General features: G+C 43.0%; 1 protein-coding gene across 2 annotated transcripts in view; it reads right to left on the reverse strand.

Moving 5' to 3' along the window:
* LOC126253711 (phospholipid-transporting ATPase ABCA1-like) overlaps window positions 1–19,576 on the reverse strand; it is a 466,051-nt gene that overhangs the window by 172,545 nt on the left and 273,930 nt on the right. For both annotated transcript variants that reach the window (XM_049955246.1, XM_049955245.1), the window contains exons 13-14: window positions 17,276–17,414; window positions 10,626–10,875 (exon numbers count right to left, since the gene is read on the reverse strand). In XM_049955246.1, coding sequence (XP_049811203.1) covers window positions 10,626–10,875; window positions 17,276–17,414 — 389 coding nt within the window. The remainder of the gene's footprint in view (window positions 1–10,625; window positions 10,876–17,275; window positions 17,415–19,576) is intronic.

Raw genomic sequence — 19,576 nt, forward strand, 5'->3', positions numbered from 1 at the left:
TTGCAGACCACGTACAGCCCTTCATGACAACTATGTTTCCCGACAGCAGTAGCATTTTTCAACAAGATAATGCATCATGCACAAGGCCAGGAATGTGAGGAGGGGTTTGAGGAACACAATGGCAAGTTCCAATTGATGTGCTGGCCCCCCAGCTCATCAGATCTGAACCCGATTGAACAAATCTGGGATGTGATGGAATGTAGCTTCACAGCTCATCATCCTCCTCCCTGGAATTTTCGGGTATTAGGTGATTTGTGTGTGTTTAAATGTAGTGCCAACTCCCTCCAGCGACTGACCAAGACCTCACTGCTTCCATGCCATGATGCTTTGCCACTGTTATCCATGCCACAGGTGGACATACCAGCTATTAGGTACATAGCCATGACATTCTGGCTGATCAGTGTATAATATAGTTGCAACAACAAACACGGAGAAGTACAGAATGAAATATTCCATTAATTTTCGAACATTATGTGAAAACTGAAAGGAGTAAAATATTTTGCAGACAAGTTGTGACGAAAGTAAATAATCTCTGTTTCCAAACCAAACAAATACGTGTAACAGGCACCACGAAACATTATGGAAGTTTGCCCACTGTCTGTCAAGGCATCAACAAGTTAAAAACGAGCAGACATCTGTGGTCTAGAGGTAGCATTAGAGACTAGTGTAGCACAGGTCATTGGTTCAAGACCCACAATCTGTGGATTTTAATGTAAGGCATTCCTTTATATGGATCAGTATATCTGTGTCAACCGTCAGACTTCAATTAGATGTGTTGTCAGTGCATGAAAACTAGTCCTGAAGCCTGTTTTACACAGGAGCAAGCACAAGCGAAAGATGATCATCAAATGTGAATCTTCTCTGGCATACATGGCAGCAGAATGTGAGCAGACAGTATTCGGCCGAGTTCGCTTTGCTCTGACAAGTGCTCACTCATGTTCCACTGGTCCTCAGTCTTTCAGCAAACCATCCTAGGAAGATCACTACTTCCGCACTTTGGCACTAGCAGAACAGACAGCACCATTCTACTCTTTTAAGAGTGTACTTTTATTGCTGACAGAAACCATGGGAGTGATAGAGGGATCTGAAGAGAAGGTGATGTTTCTTATAGCTTAATATAAATGTCTAGGTGCTTTTAAAATCCAAGAGATTCACAGCACAAAAGCTGAACAAAAAAAGAAACAAAATACAGTTACCTGTAAATTGCTAAAGCATAGAAAGACCCAACAGCTGAAAATTCATTAGATGCTTTGAACAGGTATGAACAGAGTGAATGGGGTCAAGCTTTATATTTATTTTTAATAAAAACTTAATGCACAATTAATGCTCTTGAAAGTATACGAGTAGGAATATTTTTTAAATTATTTTAGTTGACTCATTTGTGCTTATTATAATTAAACATATACAAAAGACCTAATCATTCACTTAGCTTAAGTTCATTGAAGCTGTACATGTCTGATGTACCATTGTTATTTCAGAAATTTTTTATGTAATAACCAAATAAATAAGAACTGCTATCACGCTATATGCCCTCTGACCAGCTATATAGCACATTTTTATCAAGCAGTATATGTGACAGGCTATCTGAATACTCACATTTCATTTTACATACTTTATTGACATTATCTGTCATTAATAAAATTCTATAACTGCTTCGCATGTTGCAGCTATCAGGAATTACTGACATACAGCTCTATTCAAAAGTGAAATAATTTTAGTAGTGTCCTGGCTTTAAAATTCCCACTCAACTGTAATGCAAAACCAGCAAAAAGAATTACATGAGAATTGCAAAAAGTTTTGGAATAATTCTAAGAAAGGCTGGAGCTGCAACTGAACGATAAGGACACTACTAAAGGGCAAAGCTGTCAATCAAAAAATATGGCTACAATAATGTCAGCATACTTCCTTAGGAATAGCACACATTACTGGAAACTAAGGCTTGTAGTGACTAGAAACAAGTGAATGTTTATCTGAAGCTGCACCTCCTTCAGACTCCTGGTGACATTTATTTCCATCAGCAACCAAGGCAAGTAAGAGCTTGGTAGTGGCAGAAGACAAAGTACTAAGATCACAAACTGTTCGAAAATTTTACTAGAGTAGAGCACCCAAGGCTCAAGAAAATTAACCATGTAATGTTTGTAAAAAGTATTTGAACACCAACAAACTGTCAAAATCTTTTGAAGTGAGACCTGAGTTTCTCCTGGTGTATACAACTTTCAAACAACTTATGGGTATTCAGCCAGGTAAAATTTTCAGCGACCGCCGATATTTCAGATGGAGTACACTCCGCCATTTTCGAGGCAAACTGCGACAGACTGGCAATGTACAGAAAAACTTAAAACCTCGGTTCTTAGACTGATGCAGGAAAGTTAACACACACTGAACACCAGTGACACCAAAAGATGACCAAAGTCAGAGATATCGATAGTGAAACTACGAACTAGCAGGTGAGGTAACATTGACTCTGTCTATCTGTTTTTTTGACAAGGGAGAGAACAGGATTCCAAACAAAGTTTAAACAAAAGGTTGGTTGGTTTGTGGGATTAAAGGGACCAGACTGCAACGGTCATCGGTCCCTTGTTCCAAAACTTAAAAACTACCACACAGAGTAAAAAAATGGATAATAGAGACAACAGACAACACAGGACAAGAAAAACTCAGACAAAGAACAGACATAACAAATTAAAATCACACGGAGTGTGGCGGTGGTTGGCCGACCATAGAATAAAAAAGGAAAAGCCAACCACTGAGAACACATTAAAAACTCAGTTTAAAACCATAGGCCAAAGGCCAGAATCAACACAAAACAATAAAATAAAACATAAACACTCAAATTAAATGATAAAAACCCCCTGCCTGAATAAAACTTAAAACTAAGCCAGCCATAGTAGGGTCATCAGTTAAAATGGCAGGGAGCGTATCAGGCAGCGCAAATGCCTGCCTGACCACAGCTAAAAGGGGGCAGGCCAACAAAATGTGGGCCACTGTCAAAGCCGCCCCGCAGCGACACAGAGGAGGGTCCTCCCGATGAAGTAAGTAACTGTGTGTCAGCCAAGAGTGGCCAATGCGGAGCCGACAAAGGACGACTGAGTCCCTACGGTTGGCTCGCATGGATGACCGCCACACAGTCGTCGTCTCCTTAATGGCACGGAGTTTATTGGGCGTGATCCGATCGCGCCATTCAGCGTCCCAAAGCGCAAAAACTTTTCGGCGGAGGACTGCTCGCAAATCAGTCTCTGGGAGGCCAATGTCCATAGATGGTTTACTGATGGCCTCTTTCGCCAGCCGGTCAACATATTCATTGCCCGGGATACCGACATGACGGGGGTCCACACAAAAGACCACAGAGCGGCCGCAACGGGCAAGAGTATGCAAGGACTCCTGGATAGCCATCACCAGACGAGAACGAGGGAAACACTGGTCAAGAGCTCGTAAACCGCTCAGGGAATCGCTACAGATAACAAAGGACTCACCTGAGCAGGAGCGGATATACTCTAGGGCACGAAAGATGGCGACCAGCTCAGCAGTGTAAACGCTGCAGCCAGCCGGCAATGAACGTGGTTTGGAATGGTCCCCTAGAGTAAGCGCATAACCGGCATGACCAGCAACCATTGAGCCGTCAGTGTAAGCAATGCCAGAGCCCTGATACATTGCAAGGAGGGAAAGAAAGTGGTGGCGGAAGGCCTCCGGAGGGACTGACTCCTTCGGGCCCTGTGCCAATTCCAGCTGAAGGCGAGGGTGAGGGTGAGGCACACACCATGGGGGTGTACGCAGAGGTGCCCTGAAAGGAGGCGGAAGAAGTAAGGCCCCAAGTGTGGAGAGAAGCTCTCGGACGCAGACCGTGATCGTACTGCCAGCCCTGGGTCGACGTTCTGGAAGATGGACGTGTGACTCTGGGAATAGTAGCTGATAGTTAGGATGCCCGGGCAAGCTGAAAACATGGGCAGCATAAGCGGCCAGCAAACGTTGGCGCCGTAACCGCAGTGGAGGGACACCTGCCTCCACTAGTATGCTGACCACAGGGCTGGTACGGAAAGCACCAGTGGTAAGACATATCCCGCTGTGGAGGATTGGGTCCAGCACCTGCAACGCAGATGGGGATGCTGAGCCATAAGCCAGGCTCCCTTAATCCAGACGGGACTGGATTAACGCCTGGTAGAGCCGTAACAGGGTAGATCGGTCGACGCCCCAGCGGGTGTGGCTCAAGCATCTCAGAGCATTTAGATGCCGCCAACATGCCTGTTTAAGCTGCCGAATATGAGGCAGCCAAGTCAGCCGGGCATCAAAAACTACACCCAAAAACCTGTGGGTCTCCACCACAGCAAGGAGTTCATCGGCAAGATAAAGCCGCGGCTCAGGATGGACCGTTCGGCGCCGGCAGAAATGCATAACGCGGGTCTTGGCAGCCGAAAACTGAAAACCATGCGCTACAGCCCAAGACTGCGCCTTGCGGATAGCGCCCTGTAGCTGACGTTCAACAGCTGCAATGCCAGTAGAGCTGTAGTAAAGGCAGAAGTCTTCAGCAAACAGGGAAGTGGAGACAGAATTTCCCACCGCTGCAGCGAGCCCGTTTATTGCGATTAAAAACAGGCAGACACTGAGGACAGATCCCTGTGGTACCCCGTTCTCCTGGACTCGGGAGGAACTATGAGAGGCCGTGACCTGCACGCGGAAGGTACGATACGACAGAAAATTTCGGATAAAGAGCGGCAGAGGGCCCCGAAGACCCCATCCATGAAGCGTAGCAAGTATGTGATGACGCCATGTCGTATCGTATGCCTTTCGCATGTCGAAAAAGACAGCGACCAGGTGCTGACGGCAGGCAAAGGCAGTATGGATGGCCGACTCCAGACTCACCAGATTGTCGGTGGCGGAGCGGCCTTTACAGAATCCACCCTGAGATGGAGCCAGAAGGCCCTGAGACTCCAGTACCCAATTCAAGCGCCGGCTCACCATCCATTCGAGAAGCTTGCAAAGAACGTTGGTGAGGCTAATGGGGCGGTAGCTGTCCACCTCCAAAGGGCTCTTGCCTTGTTTCAAAACGAGGATGACAATGCTTTCCCGCCATTGCGACGGAAACTCACCCTCAACCCAGAGACGGTTGTAAAGGTCGAGGAGGCGTCGCTTGCAGTCCACTGAAAGGTGTTTCAGCATCTGACAGTGAATGCGATCTGGCCCAGGAGCGGTATCAGGGCAAGCAGCAAGGTCGCTGTGAAATTCCCACTCACTGAATGGTGGGTGCGAAAAGAAAGGCTCCGACGTTCCTTCCGCTCTTTAATGGAGCGGAAGGCCAGTGGGTAATTGGAAGAAGCGGAACTAAGAGCAAAATGCTCTGCCAAGCTGTTGGCAATTTCGTCGGAGTCTGTACAAACTGCTCCTTTCAGTGAGAGCGCAGGGACGCTGACAGGGGTCCGATAGCCATAGAGGTGTCGGATCTTGGTCCAGACCTGCGATGGAGAGACATGGAGGCCAATGGTGGACACATACCGCTCCCAGCACTCCTGCTTGCTTTGGCGGATAAGGCGGCGGGCCCGCGCACGCAGCCTATTGAAGGTGATGAGGTGTTCAATGCAGGGATGTCGCTTGTGATGCTGTAGCGCCCGCCGGCGATCTTTAATCGCCTCAGCGATCTCAGGCGACCACCAAGGCACAGTCCGCCGCCGAGGGGACCCAGAAGAACTGGGAATGGCAGATTCTGCGGCAGTAACGATGCTGGTGGTGACTGAGTGAACCACCGCATCAATGTCGTCACTAGAGAGAGGCTCAATAGCGGCAATGGAGGAGAACAAGTCCCAGTCAGCCTTATTCATAGCCCATCTGCTGGGGCGCCCAGAAGAGTGACGCCGTGGCAGTGACAGAATGGAAAATGGTCACTACCACACAGGTCGTCATGCACACTCCATTGGACAGACAATAAGAGGCTAGGGCTACAGATCGATAGGTCAATGGTGGAGTATGTGCCATGCGCCACACTGAAGTGTGTGGAGGCACCATCATTTAAAATCGAGAAATCGAGCTGCGCCAATAAATGCTCAACGGTGGCGCCTCGACCTGTTGCCACTGACCCACCCCACAGAGGGTTATGGGCACTGAAGTCGCCCAGTAACAAGAAAGGTGGCGGCAATTGGGCTATCAGCGCGGTCAGGACATGCTGCGCAACATCACCATCCGGTGGAAGGTAAAGACTGCAGACAGTAACAGCCTGCGGCGTCCACACCCGAACAGCGACAGCCTCTAAAGCTGTATGTAGAGGGACAGACTCGCTGTGAAGAGAGTTAAGGACATATATGCAGACGTCACCAGACACCCTTTCATAAGCTGCCCGGTTCTTATAATAAACCTGATAGCCACGGAGGGCAGGGGTTCGCATTGCTGGAAACCAAGTTTTCTTAAGTGCAATGCAGAAGAAAGGGTGAAGGCTGATAAGTTGGCGGAGCTCAGCTAGATGGTGGAAGAAACCGCTGCAGTTCCACTGGAGGATGGTATTGTCCATGTCTGAGAAAGGCGTGACGGGACTGGGAAGGCAGATTACGCTGCTGGGTCACCTGCTGCCTCCGAATGAGCGCCTGTGCTAGTGCTTTCCATGGCGTCTGAGGGACCGGCGAGATCGAGGTCCTCAGCGGACGCCAGAATCTCCATCTCGTCCTCAGATGCAGTGCTTGTAGGAAGCGGTGGGATGGGTGCCACCGCAATGTCGTTAGCCTTGGGGACTTTCTTCTTCTTCTGTTTCTCTCATTGTGCCTTCGGTGGTTCAGGCTTGGAGGGCTTCACTGGGTCAGTCTCAGGGATCGACGACGACCGTGAGGCCCTACGACCAGGCTTTTCCACTGGTCGGAACTTGTGAAGGTAGGTCCCCAAGGGACCCCTTCCTGGCGAGAGTAGCCAAAGAAGTCTTACTCTTCTCCGGCTGGGAAGGGGGAACTGATGTCCCCGATGGTTGGGTGGTTGGGGGGGGGGGGGGGTTGCTCCTGAAGAAGATGGAGCAGGAGCAACAGGGAGTGAAGTGCCCCCCACAACCAAGGGGGCCGGTGGATTCTGACAGATCTTAGAGCCAACGATAAGTGACGATGGGAGAACCGTTGTTGCAGCAGCGGCGTAGGTCGACGTCATTGCCACAGGATGGAGCCGCTCATACTTCCGTTTAGCCTCGGTGTAGGTCAGGCGGTCCAGGGTCTTATATTCCATTATCTTTCGTTCCGTCTGGAAAATCCTACAGTCCGGCGAGCAGGGGGAATGGTGTTCTCCACTGTTAACACAGATGGGAGGCGGAGCACACGGAGTATTGGGATGCGAAGGACGTCCACAATCTCGACATGTGATGCCGGAAGTACAGCAAGATGACGTGCCCAAACTTCCAGCATTTAAAACACCGCATCGGAGGAGGGATATATGGCTTCACATCACAGCGGTAAACCATCACCTTGAACTTTTCGGGTAAAACATCACCTTCGAAGGCCAAGATGAAGGCACCGGTGGCTACCTGATTATACCTCGGACCCTGATGGACGCGCCGGACGAAGTGAACACCTCGTCGTTCTAGATTGGCGCGTAGTTCATCGTCGGACTGCAGAAGAAGATCCCTGTGGAATATAATACCCTGGACCATGTTTAAACTCTTATGGGGAGTGATGGTGACGGAAACATCCCCCAACCTGTCGCAAGTGAGCAACCTCCGTGACTGGGCAGAGGATGCTGTTTTGTTTGGACAAGCCCTCCACCTCCCCGAACTTGTCCTCTAAATGTTCCACAAAAAACTGGGGCTTGGTTGACATAAATGATTCCCCATCTACTCGTGTACACACGAGGTACCGGGGTGAATAATCTCCACTGCCTTCTTTGGACAAACGTTCCTCCCATGGAGTGGCCAGGGAGGGAAATGATCTCTGATCAAATTTCTTTCCATTGAGGTTAGACCTCGATCGCTTAGAGACTGCTGGTGGAGACCCACCAGCAAGAGATGATGTACCACGCTTCACTGCGGGTCATCCGCCCTGATGCCACCCACTCCGACCAGGGGCTCTCTCCACGGGTGCCACCCAGCCGCAGCAAAGACCACCTGGCAGGATGGCCTTTGCCGGGAGTCCCGATGCCCCAAAGGGATAGGCATCTACTCCTCGGCATACGTGGGGAGGTAGCAGCTCAGGCATCAGCAGTGCGATCCCTGTGTAGTCAGGGGGCTACCACCAAGAGTGCACATGACGACCCCACCACAACGGACTGGCTACCGTGATTGATGTCAGGTGTCGAAATATCCATGTACATCACAAGGGCAAAGATGGAAGTGCACAATGGAGGGAAGGGATGCTATCCGGAACACACTGCAGCACATGTGGCCGGAAGCTCGATGTAAGTCCAACTCCATGAAAATATCAGGTGTGCCAGATCTTAGGGCAAGATGGATTTGAGATTCACCACGTAAGGTGTCCTTCCCCAAATGGTACGCACTAATGGAAAAATTTGGAAATAGAGTGGTCAAACCCCTCAGGGGACCATCACATTAAAGACCGAAACAGTTGAGACTCCTTTTAGTTGCCTCTTACGACAGGCAGGAATACCGCGGGCCTATTCTTACCCCCGAACCCACAGGGGGGAAAGTTTAAACAAAAACCTCCATCCCTGTTTACAAGGTTGCTCGCTAATTTAATCTCAACTGCCTCCTTAATAACACTGTCCCAATAGTTGGACGTGCATGCCAATATCTCTGTGTTGTTATATAGCACGGGGTGACCAGTATCCAAGCAATGTTCAGCAATAGCAGATCTACTTGGGTGCTGTAATCTTGGAGTCAGTGCCTTTGAAACCCGCCTGTTTCTTCAGATATGTTGACAATACTTTTGTTGTTTGGCTTCATGGTAAGAAGAATTTGAATGTCTTTCTAGAACATCTGAACTCGATCCACCCAAACATTCTTTTTACGATGGAGATGGAGGAGGATGGTTGCCTTCCCTTTCTTGACATTCTGGTTAGGAGGAAGGATAATGGATCATTAGGACATGCAGTTTACAGGAATCGACTCACACCGCCTTGTATTTACAGGCTAATAGTTGTCACCATCCGACTCAGCACGAAGGGGTACTTTGTACCTTAGTACACAGGGCACATGTCGTTTCCGATGCTGAGACTTTGCCAGCTGAGCTGTCCCATCTTGAAATTATGTTTTGTCAAAACGGTTATAGTGACAGACAGATTGAACGTGCATTGCACTATCAACCAACTGTGCATCGAGTGATTGATGATAATTCTGAGTCAACACTTAAGTCTACTGCCTTTCTGCCTTACGTAGGAAGCACTTCCAACAAGATCAGTCTTATTTTATAGAAATACAATGTGAAATGCGTTTTCCAATCTCCATCCAAAATTAAAGTGCTTTTGGCTTGTGTTAAGGATGATCTTGGTTTGCGTAAGGAGGGTGTATATTGCATTCCTTGTAGCTGTGACATGGCATATACTGGTCAAACTATCGGGACTGCGGAGGACCGATGTACTGAGCATAAATGGCACACACACGATTACAGCAGCCAAGCAGATCTGTTATTGCCCAACATTGCTTGGATACTGGTCACCCCATGCTATATAACAACACCAAGATATGGGGACAGTATTATTAAGGAGGCAGTTGAGATTAAATTAGTGAGCAACCTTGTAAACAGGGATGGAGGTTTTTGTTTAAACTCTTTGGAATCCTGCTCTCTCCCTTGTCAAAAAAACAGAGGGATAGAGTCAATGTTACCTCACCTGCTAGTTCATAGTCTCACTATCGATATCTCTGACTTTGGTCATCTATGGTGTCACTAGTGTTCCTGTGTCAGTCTAAGAACCGAGGTTTTAAATTTGCCTGTACATTGCCAGTTCATTGCAGTTTGCATTGAAAATGGCAGGGTGTACTCCCGCTGAAATATCAGCGGTCACTGAAAATTTTACCTGGCTGAGTACCCGTAAGTTGTTTGAAAATCTTTTGAAGTCAATTATGTCCGTTTTTTCTCAAAAACATTGTTTCATAAAGCATAAATCACAGGAAAATTATAAATATGTTAACAAAAAAATGGGTGCAAAAGAACAACGTGAGCATAGGAAATTTGGTGGGAGAAAGAAAACTGTTGTAAAGGGTGGGGAAACATTAATTCCAGGAACATAAAAGTGGGTTTACATTACAGTTTGAAATAGGAAATGCAGAATAAACCAAATGGGATACCACATGGACTTGGGTGTTTGTAAGATAAGAAGTTCTCAAGTAGAGGAATGAAATGTTAGTTTCAGTCCTGAGCCTGAACTGAAATTAACTGAACATATCTGACAGGTTAAAACCACATTTCACACTGACACACTGCCTGTAACTGTTCCTAATTTATAAGGAGGGTTCCAAAATCTGAATGGTTGTTATTAAATATAGTAAAACACAATATGGTAAAAATACGGGGATATTGCAGTCGGAAATTATGTACACTATTTGTGATGTTATTTGCTATGAAAATATCAAGGCAAGGTCACATACATAAAATGCATAAATATTAAACTTTTTCTTTAAACTACAATGTGTGTCACTAAAAACCTATGACAGTTGCTTACTGTTAATATTGTCTGGGCAAGTATCACAATTCAATCAACCACATGGAGTGTTTACTTACTTCAGAAATACTTCCTCCATTGTTGTAAGTGATACACCAATTCCACCAATTTTGAGAGTATTTTTATTAGCTTCTAATGCATCAAACAGACTAGGAAACTTAGATGTGCTCTTCAAAGGTAATGAAAAGCACATAATAGGTCCATTCAAATTTTTGATCGCAGCTTCTGGTATATTCTTTGTAACGGTTTCCCAAACTGCTGATTCATTGCACCCATCTAATTTAATAATGGAGAGATTGTATCCACTACCTGGAAATACACATCAGTGGTCAAATTGTGAACAAACTGCAATAAAACATTTAGATTTTATTTCACTGTAATACAAAATGGAAATTTATCAACAAGCACTGGCAGATTTAGTGTGAAAATAAAAACAAAGCTACACTTTTCTGTAGCTCTATATTGCATCACAGTGAAATAATGGCAACACTAATTCTGGAAGTTTTTTGGAAATTTATAATACTAATTTTTAATTGCCATGAATGAGTCGTGATTGCAATTTGGCACACAGTGCATTATGCACCTGCCTATTAATGATTCCAGATTCAGACTAGGTAAGATAAGAAAAGTTTTTTTTCCAAGCAAGTCGACTGTTGGCATAGTGTTAGTTGTAACATCTGTATTGGAGACTCGCAATGCGTGTTAAAACAAACCACAATACACATTTGAAAATATTAGAATAAGCTTTTACAGTTTGAACTTCAATTATGGCTGAATCCACCTTGAAACATTTTCATCAGCATACTGTAGTTCCCTATGAAAAATGATGTTTATTCTGTGTCACTACTGGACATAATAGGAAACAAAAGTGATTTTGTTTTGTCAGGCAGAGTAATAAGAAAACAAAAATAAAGAAGATAAGCACATCTCCATTTGATTTTTTTTTTTTTTTAACCTTACAATATCTTTATATCTTAATAGTTCAGACAAAAAGAGAATTGAAGCTTTCGAAATGTGGTGCTACAGAAGGATGCTGAAGATTAGATGGGTAGATCATGTAACTAATGAGGAGGTACTGAATAGAATTGGGGAGAAGAGAAATTTGTGGCACAACTTGACTAGAAGAAGGGATCGATTGGTAGGACATATTCTGAGGCATCAAGGGATCACCAATTTAGTATTGGAGGGCAGTGCGGAGGGTAAAAATCGTAGAGGGATACCAAGAGATGAATACACTAAACAGATTCATAAGGATGTAGGTTGCAGTAGGTACTGGGAGATGAAGAAGCTTGCACAGGATAGAGCAGCATGGAGAGCTGCATCAAACCAGTCTCTGGACTGAAGACCACAACATCAACAACATCTTTATTATGTCATCTTGCATAATACATTGATCGTGAACCAACTGGCCTCCTCCTAACTGGAGACATTGTTTTGTTTGGTTACACATACTTCTTGCTGTAATGTCGAGATAAGCTTGTGGTCTACTGTCCCATTCCTCCACAGCAGCCTCTATGATGCCCTGTAAGCTCTCTGGCAAGAGAGGATGATTGCAAATGGCACATTTTAGCATGGCCCATGCATTCTTAATGCAGCTGAGATCTGAAAAACATGGAAGCCATTCCATTTAACAAATTCTATGTTCCACAAGGAAGGTGACCCTATCACTGGAAACTTTTTCCAGGTTCTAGAGATATCACTTTTGTTTACAGTAACATTCACTGCAATGTACACCTGTCTCACACTCTGCTCCATTAGAGTGACTATTCAAAGCCTCATATCATACATTACTGTTGTCCAGACCATCCCAAAGCAACACAACTCTTATGACGACGCACAGCACAAGTACTGCAATGTTTACAGGTGTCACTGTTACCATAGACTGCACATACTGGCCCCCAATGTTAGAAACATGGACTGTTTCTGCTAGAATTACATTACAGACAAACCAATGTATTCATATTATAACTTATTTCTGGATCACAATGTTCAGTGTTAAAGTTTTAGCAATATGCAAAATTTGTTTTAACCACTGTATTACTCATCCTTGAAGTTCTAAGTAACAGAGACCCTAAGGCAAGTTGGAATCATTAAGTCCAATCTATTGACAGACATAATAGAGTTTTGACAGGAACTTTGAAGTAGGAGCCATGTAGCAACTGCAGACATCACACTTTTGCCCAAACAAATTTCAAATTTATCAGTGGATGAACGAATAGTTAAGATAACAGATTAGTATACTTAGTTTTACTGTGCTGTGAGATCCAAGATGTAATACCAGGAACTAGAAGATAGAATAAGAAACACTGGTGACAGGTTCCCAAAAGGGAACACTTCTATGCCACAGAAGAGATCAGTAGGAGACAAACACCAGGTTTCAAAGAGTTTAAGTGACCGGGTCAGCAGAGACGATCAGAATGGCTAAGTTATGTCAGGCGGGTAGCAATGGCAAAGAGGAGCCATTAAAAGAACGGCACAGAGTTTGAAGCTGGGGAAACACACCCCTAGACTGCAGCTTCAATATAAATGCTGAATGTGTCCACATTTTGTGATTCCAGTGACTAGTGCAAAAGAGTAGTACATAGTTGCTTTTCCCTCCATGGAAGGTAATGTTGTATTGTGCATTCCACATGCAATTGAATCACGTTTAGCAGATCAATCTATTCTAATTCCAACTCTCAGTTTTCCTCCACTGTATCTTATGTATAGTCCAATTAAAATTATTTGACAGTTGACATCTATCACCTGTAACTACAGTGTTGCCACATTGGCTGCTGGCTACCACTCAGTTATAGGTGACGCACAAACATAGCGGTCACTTCACTTCACAACTGTTATTACTACAGCTCAATACCCATGCTCTGAAAGAAAACACAGTATGTTAATTCTATTGCTTTCAGAAATATTTCAGTTTAAGAAAGTTGAAAATTGTTCAGTTCCACTCCAATTGATTGTAACAGTTGCAAAGAAAGGGTAGAAAAGTGCAAATTCTGTTCACACATTCCAGCAGTTTTAACTGAATCTTTGTCCTGCTGATAAACTGCACTTTGCAGTAATTAGATACAGTGCCTGAGAACGCCCTGTAACATGGACAAAAACTGGCAACTCAAGTAGAGATAAAGTGACCTAGATGGTGCCTTTTTTTGTTCAAGCTCAGAAGATCCTGAATGAATCTTTCACTCTAGCAAGGTGTGGACTAGTTTGAAACTTCCAGACAGATTAATTTATTGGGGCTCAAATCCACAATACTTTAAATAGCAAAGTTGTCCAGGCCCTACTCACAACTTGTCCTCACAGCTTCACTTCTGTCAGAACCTCTCTCCTGCTTCCTAAGCTTCAGAGAAATTATGGAGTTTGTCAGAAGTGCATGGTGAGATGGTACACCGCAGTAACCCATGGAAACTTTAAAAACAAGATGTGGCCATGCTGTGCTTTCTTTTTGTGATGAGAGGAAGCTGCAGCTGAGCCAGAGTGAGCAATTTGTCAGCTGTGGAGATGTGGGACTGGAGCTACACAGAGCTTAGTAGCCAAAAGGCTCTTGCCGTGTCATTAATAGGTGGCGGCACCCTTTGGGCCTCAGTGATTAGTGGACATAATGAGTGTAAGAACCAACAAGACTGCAGTTCAAGTAAACACATGATCTGGATGTGTAGCTGGGAAAACACACATCCAGCCACTGACAAGAAACATAGTGCAGTAGTGAGCATGGCTGAAAATTTGAATACAGCTAGTTACAGAGAAATCAGATATAGTTACAAAGACAAACTTCAGATGAGTACATGGGTGAAAATGTGCCCTCACTATGAAAGCAGTTTTTTAAATTATTTCCTGTGTAATATTTTATGAATAAAATGAACTATAACAATTAATATCTTAATGATGCCTTAAGCAATTTTCACAAACAAAGTATCAACTAACAAAGAGATAGAGGGGCTGGCCAGTACTTACCTCAGCTCAGTACAGCCGATGTTTTGTGTTATCTATCAGCTGTACTGAGCTGAGGCAAGTACTGGCCAGCCCCTCTATCTCTTTGTTAGTATTTGTTTCACATCTTTATATGAGATTTTCCATTAATCATTTACAAACAAACTATCTACAGATAGGTGTCACAGAGCACTATCAGACTACTGTAGCAGATTTTTTTAATAAACATTACCTATTTTAAATTACAGTACAGTCCAGCATACACATTCCACATACAAAAAACTGAATTTTCATATTAATAATAAATGACACATTAAAAGTAGTGGTAGTGTTACAAAGTAAACACATATAAGGAAACATGAATGTACTTAGTTTCAATTGTTTATATTTAGAACACCACAAAGTAGAGTTTACCTGAACAAAATCGCTATCTATGAGCAAGTTATTTAAGATGGAGAAAAACTAAGAACAGTACTAGAAAGCTTAGGAAATTTATATATTAACTGACGTATGATACATGTATGAAACATTAAATTTATATTTTTAAAGTATGTTGCATAAGTTGGAAGTGCTTGCACTTGACATCATGGTAAGGACTTTAACTGGGTCAGCCTTCTTGGCATGGGCACTTTACTTGACATTCGTTCATCAGTCAAGTCTGAGATCTAGAACAGGGAGTACATATGCGTGGCAGCAGGTCACATCTTGAGCTTATCAAAATTATCCTAAGTGTCAAGTCGTGAACTTGTGATATTTGTGAGTGTCGCTAGCAAAAACTCTGAAATATTTTTGACTTGGGGGCTTTGAATATTTCGAGTTTTGTGAACTACTCTAAACTCCAAAAATTTACTGCAGTTATTTTTTGTGAGTGATGTGCCCTTGGAATTCACTTAGTTCACAGGTGTGGAACTTCACACTTGCACTAAAGGAATTTTGATTGCTTTCCTGAAGTTTATGCGAATGTAGGATACTGTTCTGTTTCATTTAAGCCCTTGCTTGGATATTTATTAATTCAATTTTAAACCATAATTAACTTGTAGTAAATGTTGCAGTAATCACATAAACTAAGTTTTGTTAAAATTTAAAACAGTACAAGTAGTGAACATTATTTTTCACTCGAATTCCTGCCTGCATGTCTATGAACTCAGAGACTGGATTTTTTTTAGGGTTAAAGTGACATGTGCATTGGTTGGCCCCTAGACTGTAGTGCAGCCAACTTTTAGAAACGCAACAACATTCTGAGGACACATAAACAGTGACTTTTTTATTTACAACTTATTATTTCTGAAGATGCACTTGGGGGCTCACATTACAGAAACTTGTTGAACAATATTTTGTTAAATCAACAAGACAACCACAGCTGCAACTCTCCATTTATTATCCATTATGTCACATATGTTGGTCTCTTATGGTTCAACAAGAGTCAGCAGGAACATTCTAATTATCTCATCACAACAGTATTCAGTAAAACCCTGTGATTGGGAGCCTGTTTGTCTTTGGCTGATCCAAAGCACTGACTGATTTTCTTCATTGATCTGTGTACTGTCCTTACACTGTGCATTTGGAAGCCTACTGTGTGGTACAGATTCATGAACAGCAGCTTTGTCATGTGGACTCTTGATGGAATCAGTGAAGGAGTAACAGCTGCCCTTTCTTGGTGCACTACCAATAAGAAATAGTGCAAACATTGGGCCATAATGTGTATCTCACACCCATGTACCCAGATTGGTATTTACATAAGCTTTCAAATCACTAACCGAGCCAAAAGAGGGAGCATAATCAATAGCCGTGTAACACTTGAGAAGAACATGTGAATCTCAGCACCTTAGAGACGATATACAACATTTCAAATGGATTGTGAAGAATAATGGGTACTCCATGAAGGACATCAAAAGTGTGAGGGAGCATAACACCTGGCCAAATGACATCTTCACAGAAGTTCTGGGCATGGCAAGGTGAAGGACACAATTAGCTGTGTACCGCAAAAACACAGCATAAAGGCAGAATACAGACTGATCAAGAAAATCAATTAGTGTCTCAGATCATCAAAGACTAACAAGACTGACTCACAGCATCAGAGATTTACTGAATACCTTAAACTTGCAGAAAAATGAACATCAGAATGATGACACAGTCCATTAACACCATAATCATGGAACATAAATGAACTTGTGAGCTGGGTCAGGCAGGAAACTGATCGTGGCTGAGCATGCAGTGAGTGATGTGAAACACTGTACAAAATTTGCCAAAACTCAAGTTATATCCGTGGAAAGGATTCCCATATCCATCTGTTCCAAGTGGTCACTGAGATCTGCAAGCATAATAATAATTTCGACAAGTGGAAAAGCTTAGGCTAAGGTGATGTTTGATTTGTGTCTTACAGGTAACAACCACCACATGTAGGAAATGGAAAGGCATTCTGGTAATAATAATGGAAAACCCTCAGACAATGCTGTCATAATACCTCCTCACTCGTGAGCTCGACTTCAGAACAATGTCAGCTAATCTTGAGGATTAAATGTATTATCCATCAAACAGCCACTGACCATTGGCCAAGTAAAACCTATAACAGTATACATGTGTAAACTTTTTTTTTTTTAAGTAATGATATTACTGTTCTTCAGTGAAAATACTCTAGTAATAAGTAGATGTGTAACAAATATGGGAAAGATGTAGACTTGATAAAACATGTAAGCAACTATGAAATATAGCTCCTACAGAAGAAGAGTTTCATTTGAAATTACTAAGTTTGAGATACTGACAGAAGAAAGCATAATGTCATTACCATACAGCTTTTTCAAAAAGAGTGTTGTTCCATAACATTTAATCTTTCCATGGTCCATAATTGCCACACGATCACCGAGAACATCAGCTTCTTCCATATACTGTGTGCTGATAAGAATTGTCTTCTGGCCCCTCATGCTCTGAAAATACAATAAAAAGTTACATTTTATAATGCAGGTGTAACACTGAAATATAGACAAATTTAGAGGATTCATGTGACTGAATACTAAAAAAACACTACAAGCTACTGTATGGAGCATGTGGGAGGGTTCTATGTTCCAATATTAGCCACTGCCTGTCCTATTCCATTCAAGTATGGAGCAAGAAAAATGACTATCCCTATGCACCACCACCCACACATCGTAATACCCCCCCCCCCAATCTCTCTCTCTCTCTCTCTCTCTCTCTCTCTCTCTCTCTCTCTCTCTCTCTCACACACACACACACACACACACACACACACTTTTGGGTGCTCTGAATCACACATTGCAGGATAGCATGTCCAGATATGGGGCAGTTCAGAGCAGCTGATATTATGATAGACGAAGAAGGAACTGCTGTTGAGAGGTCATTTGCAAGAACAGTATTTCACATACTAGATATTTGTCAGAGGAGACAATGTGTAATCTATAAATTTGAAAATTAAAGCAAATGAAAATTTAAACATTCATAACAAAGAATTCAATAGTGCTCAACACTTCTGCTGTTCAGTGAGTTGTTACAGGGGTCATTATCCTTAGAAAAGCCAAAAGAGACTGCATGTAGCATCAGAACAGTTTGCTGTTAGTGAGAGGGCAGGTAAAGTGACAGCAGTGTGCATCACATGATTTCACTGTCCGAGATGAATGAAGCAACAACCTCATGTTTATTTTGCAACATGGAAAAATAGGCATTTCAAACAGTGACTACACACTTCTATTAAAAAGGCTCAACATTGAAACAGATCAAAGCAGGGCTGGATGAAGTTCATGGCACATCTGCTCATGTGTTTGCAACTGTTTACAACTGGGTAAATGAGTTTAAACATAGTTGTACATTCACAAAAGCCTTCAGGATATCCTGTGGAATGACCACTCCTCCCGAAATTACTGACAAAAATCGAGATATGGATTTGAGTGACCAACAAATCAAAGTGCACAAAATAGTTGAGGCCACAGGCATATTGCAAGGTATGCTGTTTTCAATTTTGCATGAAAAAGTGGCATGAAAAAATCTCAGTAACATGGCAGCCATGTTTGCTATCAGTGCAGAATAAACACAACCTTGTGTTTGATGCTGAGGCTGTTTTGGCACTTTTCCCTTTGAAATCCTACCAAGTTTCTGCAACAATGCATAACTGTCGATGAAATCGGGATGCACTACTACATTCCGAAGACTAAGGAAAAATCAAAACAATCAGTTTTTGAAGGCAAACTGACTCCGAAGAATGTGAAGATACTTAAACTAGCTGGCAATGTGATGACCGTGGTTTTTTGGGATGTATGAGGAACCATCTATGTCTATTACTTGAAGAAGGGGCAAATAACAATGAGAGAGTATTATGTATCATTATTGGACCAGATGAGTGGAGATACTCCATACTTGGAAAAGAAAAAGTTGTCTTCCATCAGTACAATGCACAGGCGCACACCTGCGCAGTTTTGATGGCTACAATTAGGGAACTGAAGTTCAGTTTATTGCAACATCCATCCTACTCACTAGATTTGGCCCCCAGTGAGTTTTTATTTCCAAAAAAAAAAAAGAACAGTTCATCAGACAACAGTTCACACCAAACCAGGTGGTCATCGTCCAACCAGATTTCTATTTTGGAGATGATCTGTAATTCTACTTTTTGGATGGCTTAAAAAAGTTGGAGCAGTGCTTGGCAAAGCTTATAGAGTTAAAAGGTGATTATGTTGAAAAATACAAAAAGAATCCCAAAATAATTTGTTTTTATTTCTTTTCTATGCACTTGTTTATATTCCACCAGGCATTTCAAATGCAATAAATGAAATTACAGAGATTTTGTCAAAGTTCTAACTATGTTACAAGTACGCAGTGATGTGCAATTTGTGTAAACTTCAACAAAGAATTCCTACATAAAGGACAATCTCTGACTTGTGACCATGAGAGAAAAGCTGTATGCTCTGTGATGCATAATACTTTTCTCTGGACTTGGCAAATAAGCAAGTAATGAAATGAAATAACTCACCCTGGTGTTAATTATACAATGGAGTAGATTTGTATTGAATTTGCTACGGAACTAATTGAATGTATTGTTGAAAGTCAGCCATCCTGCAAATTTTCTAATTCTAAAAGGCGA

Source organism: Schistocerca nitens, chromosome 4 (genome assembly GCF_023898315.1).
Source record: "Schistocerca nitens isolate TAMUIC-IGC-003100 chromosome 4, iqSchNite1.1, whole genome shotgun sequence".
In the NCBI taxonomy this organism is placed as follows: Eukaryota; Metazoa; Arthropoda; class Insecta; order Orthoptera; family Acrididae; genus Schistocerca; species Schistocerca nitens.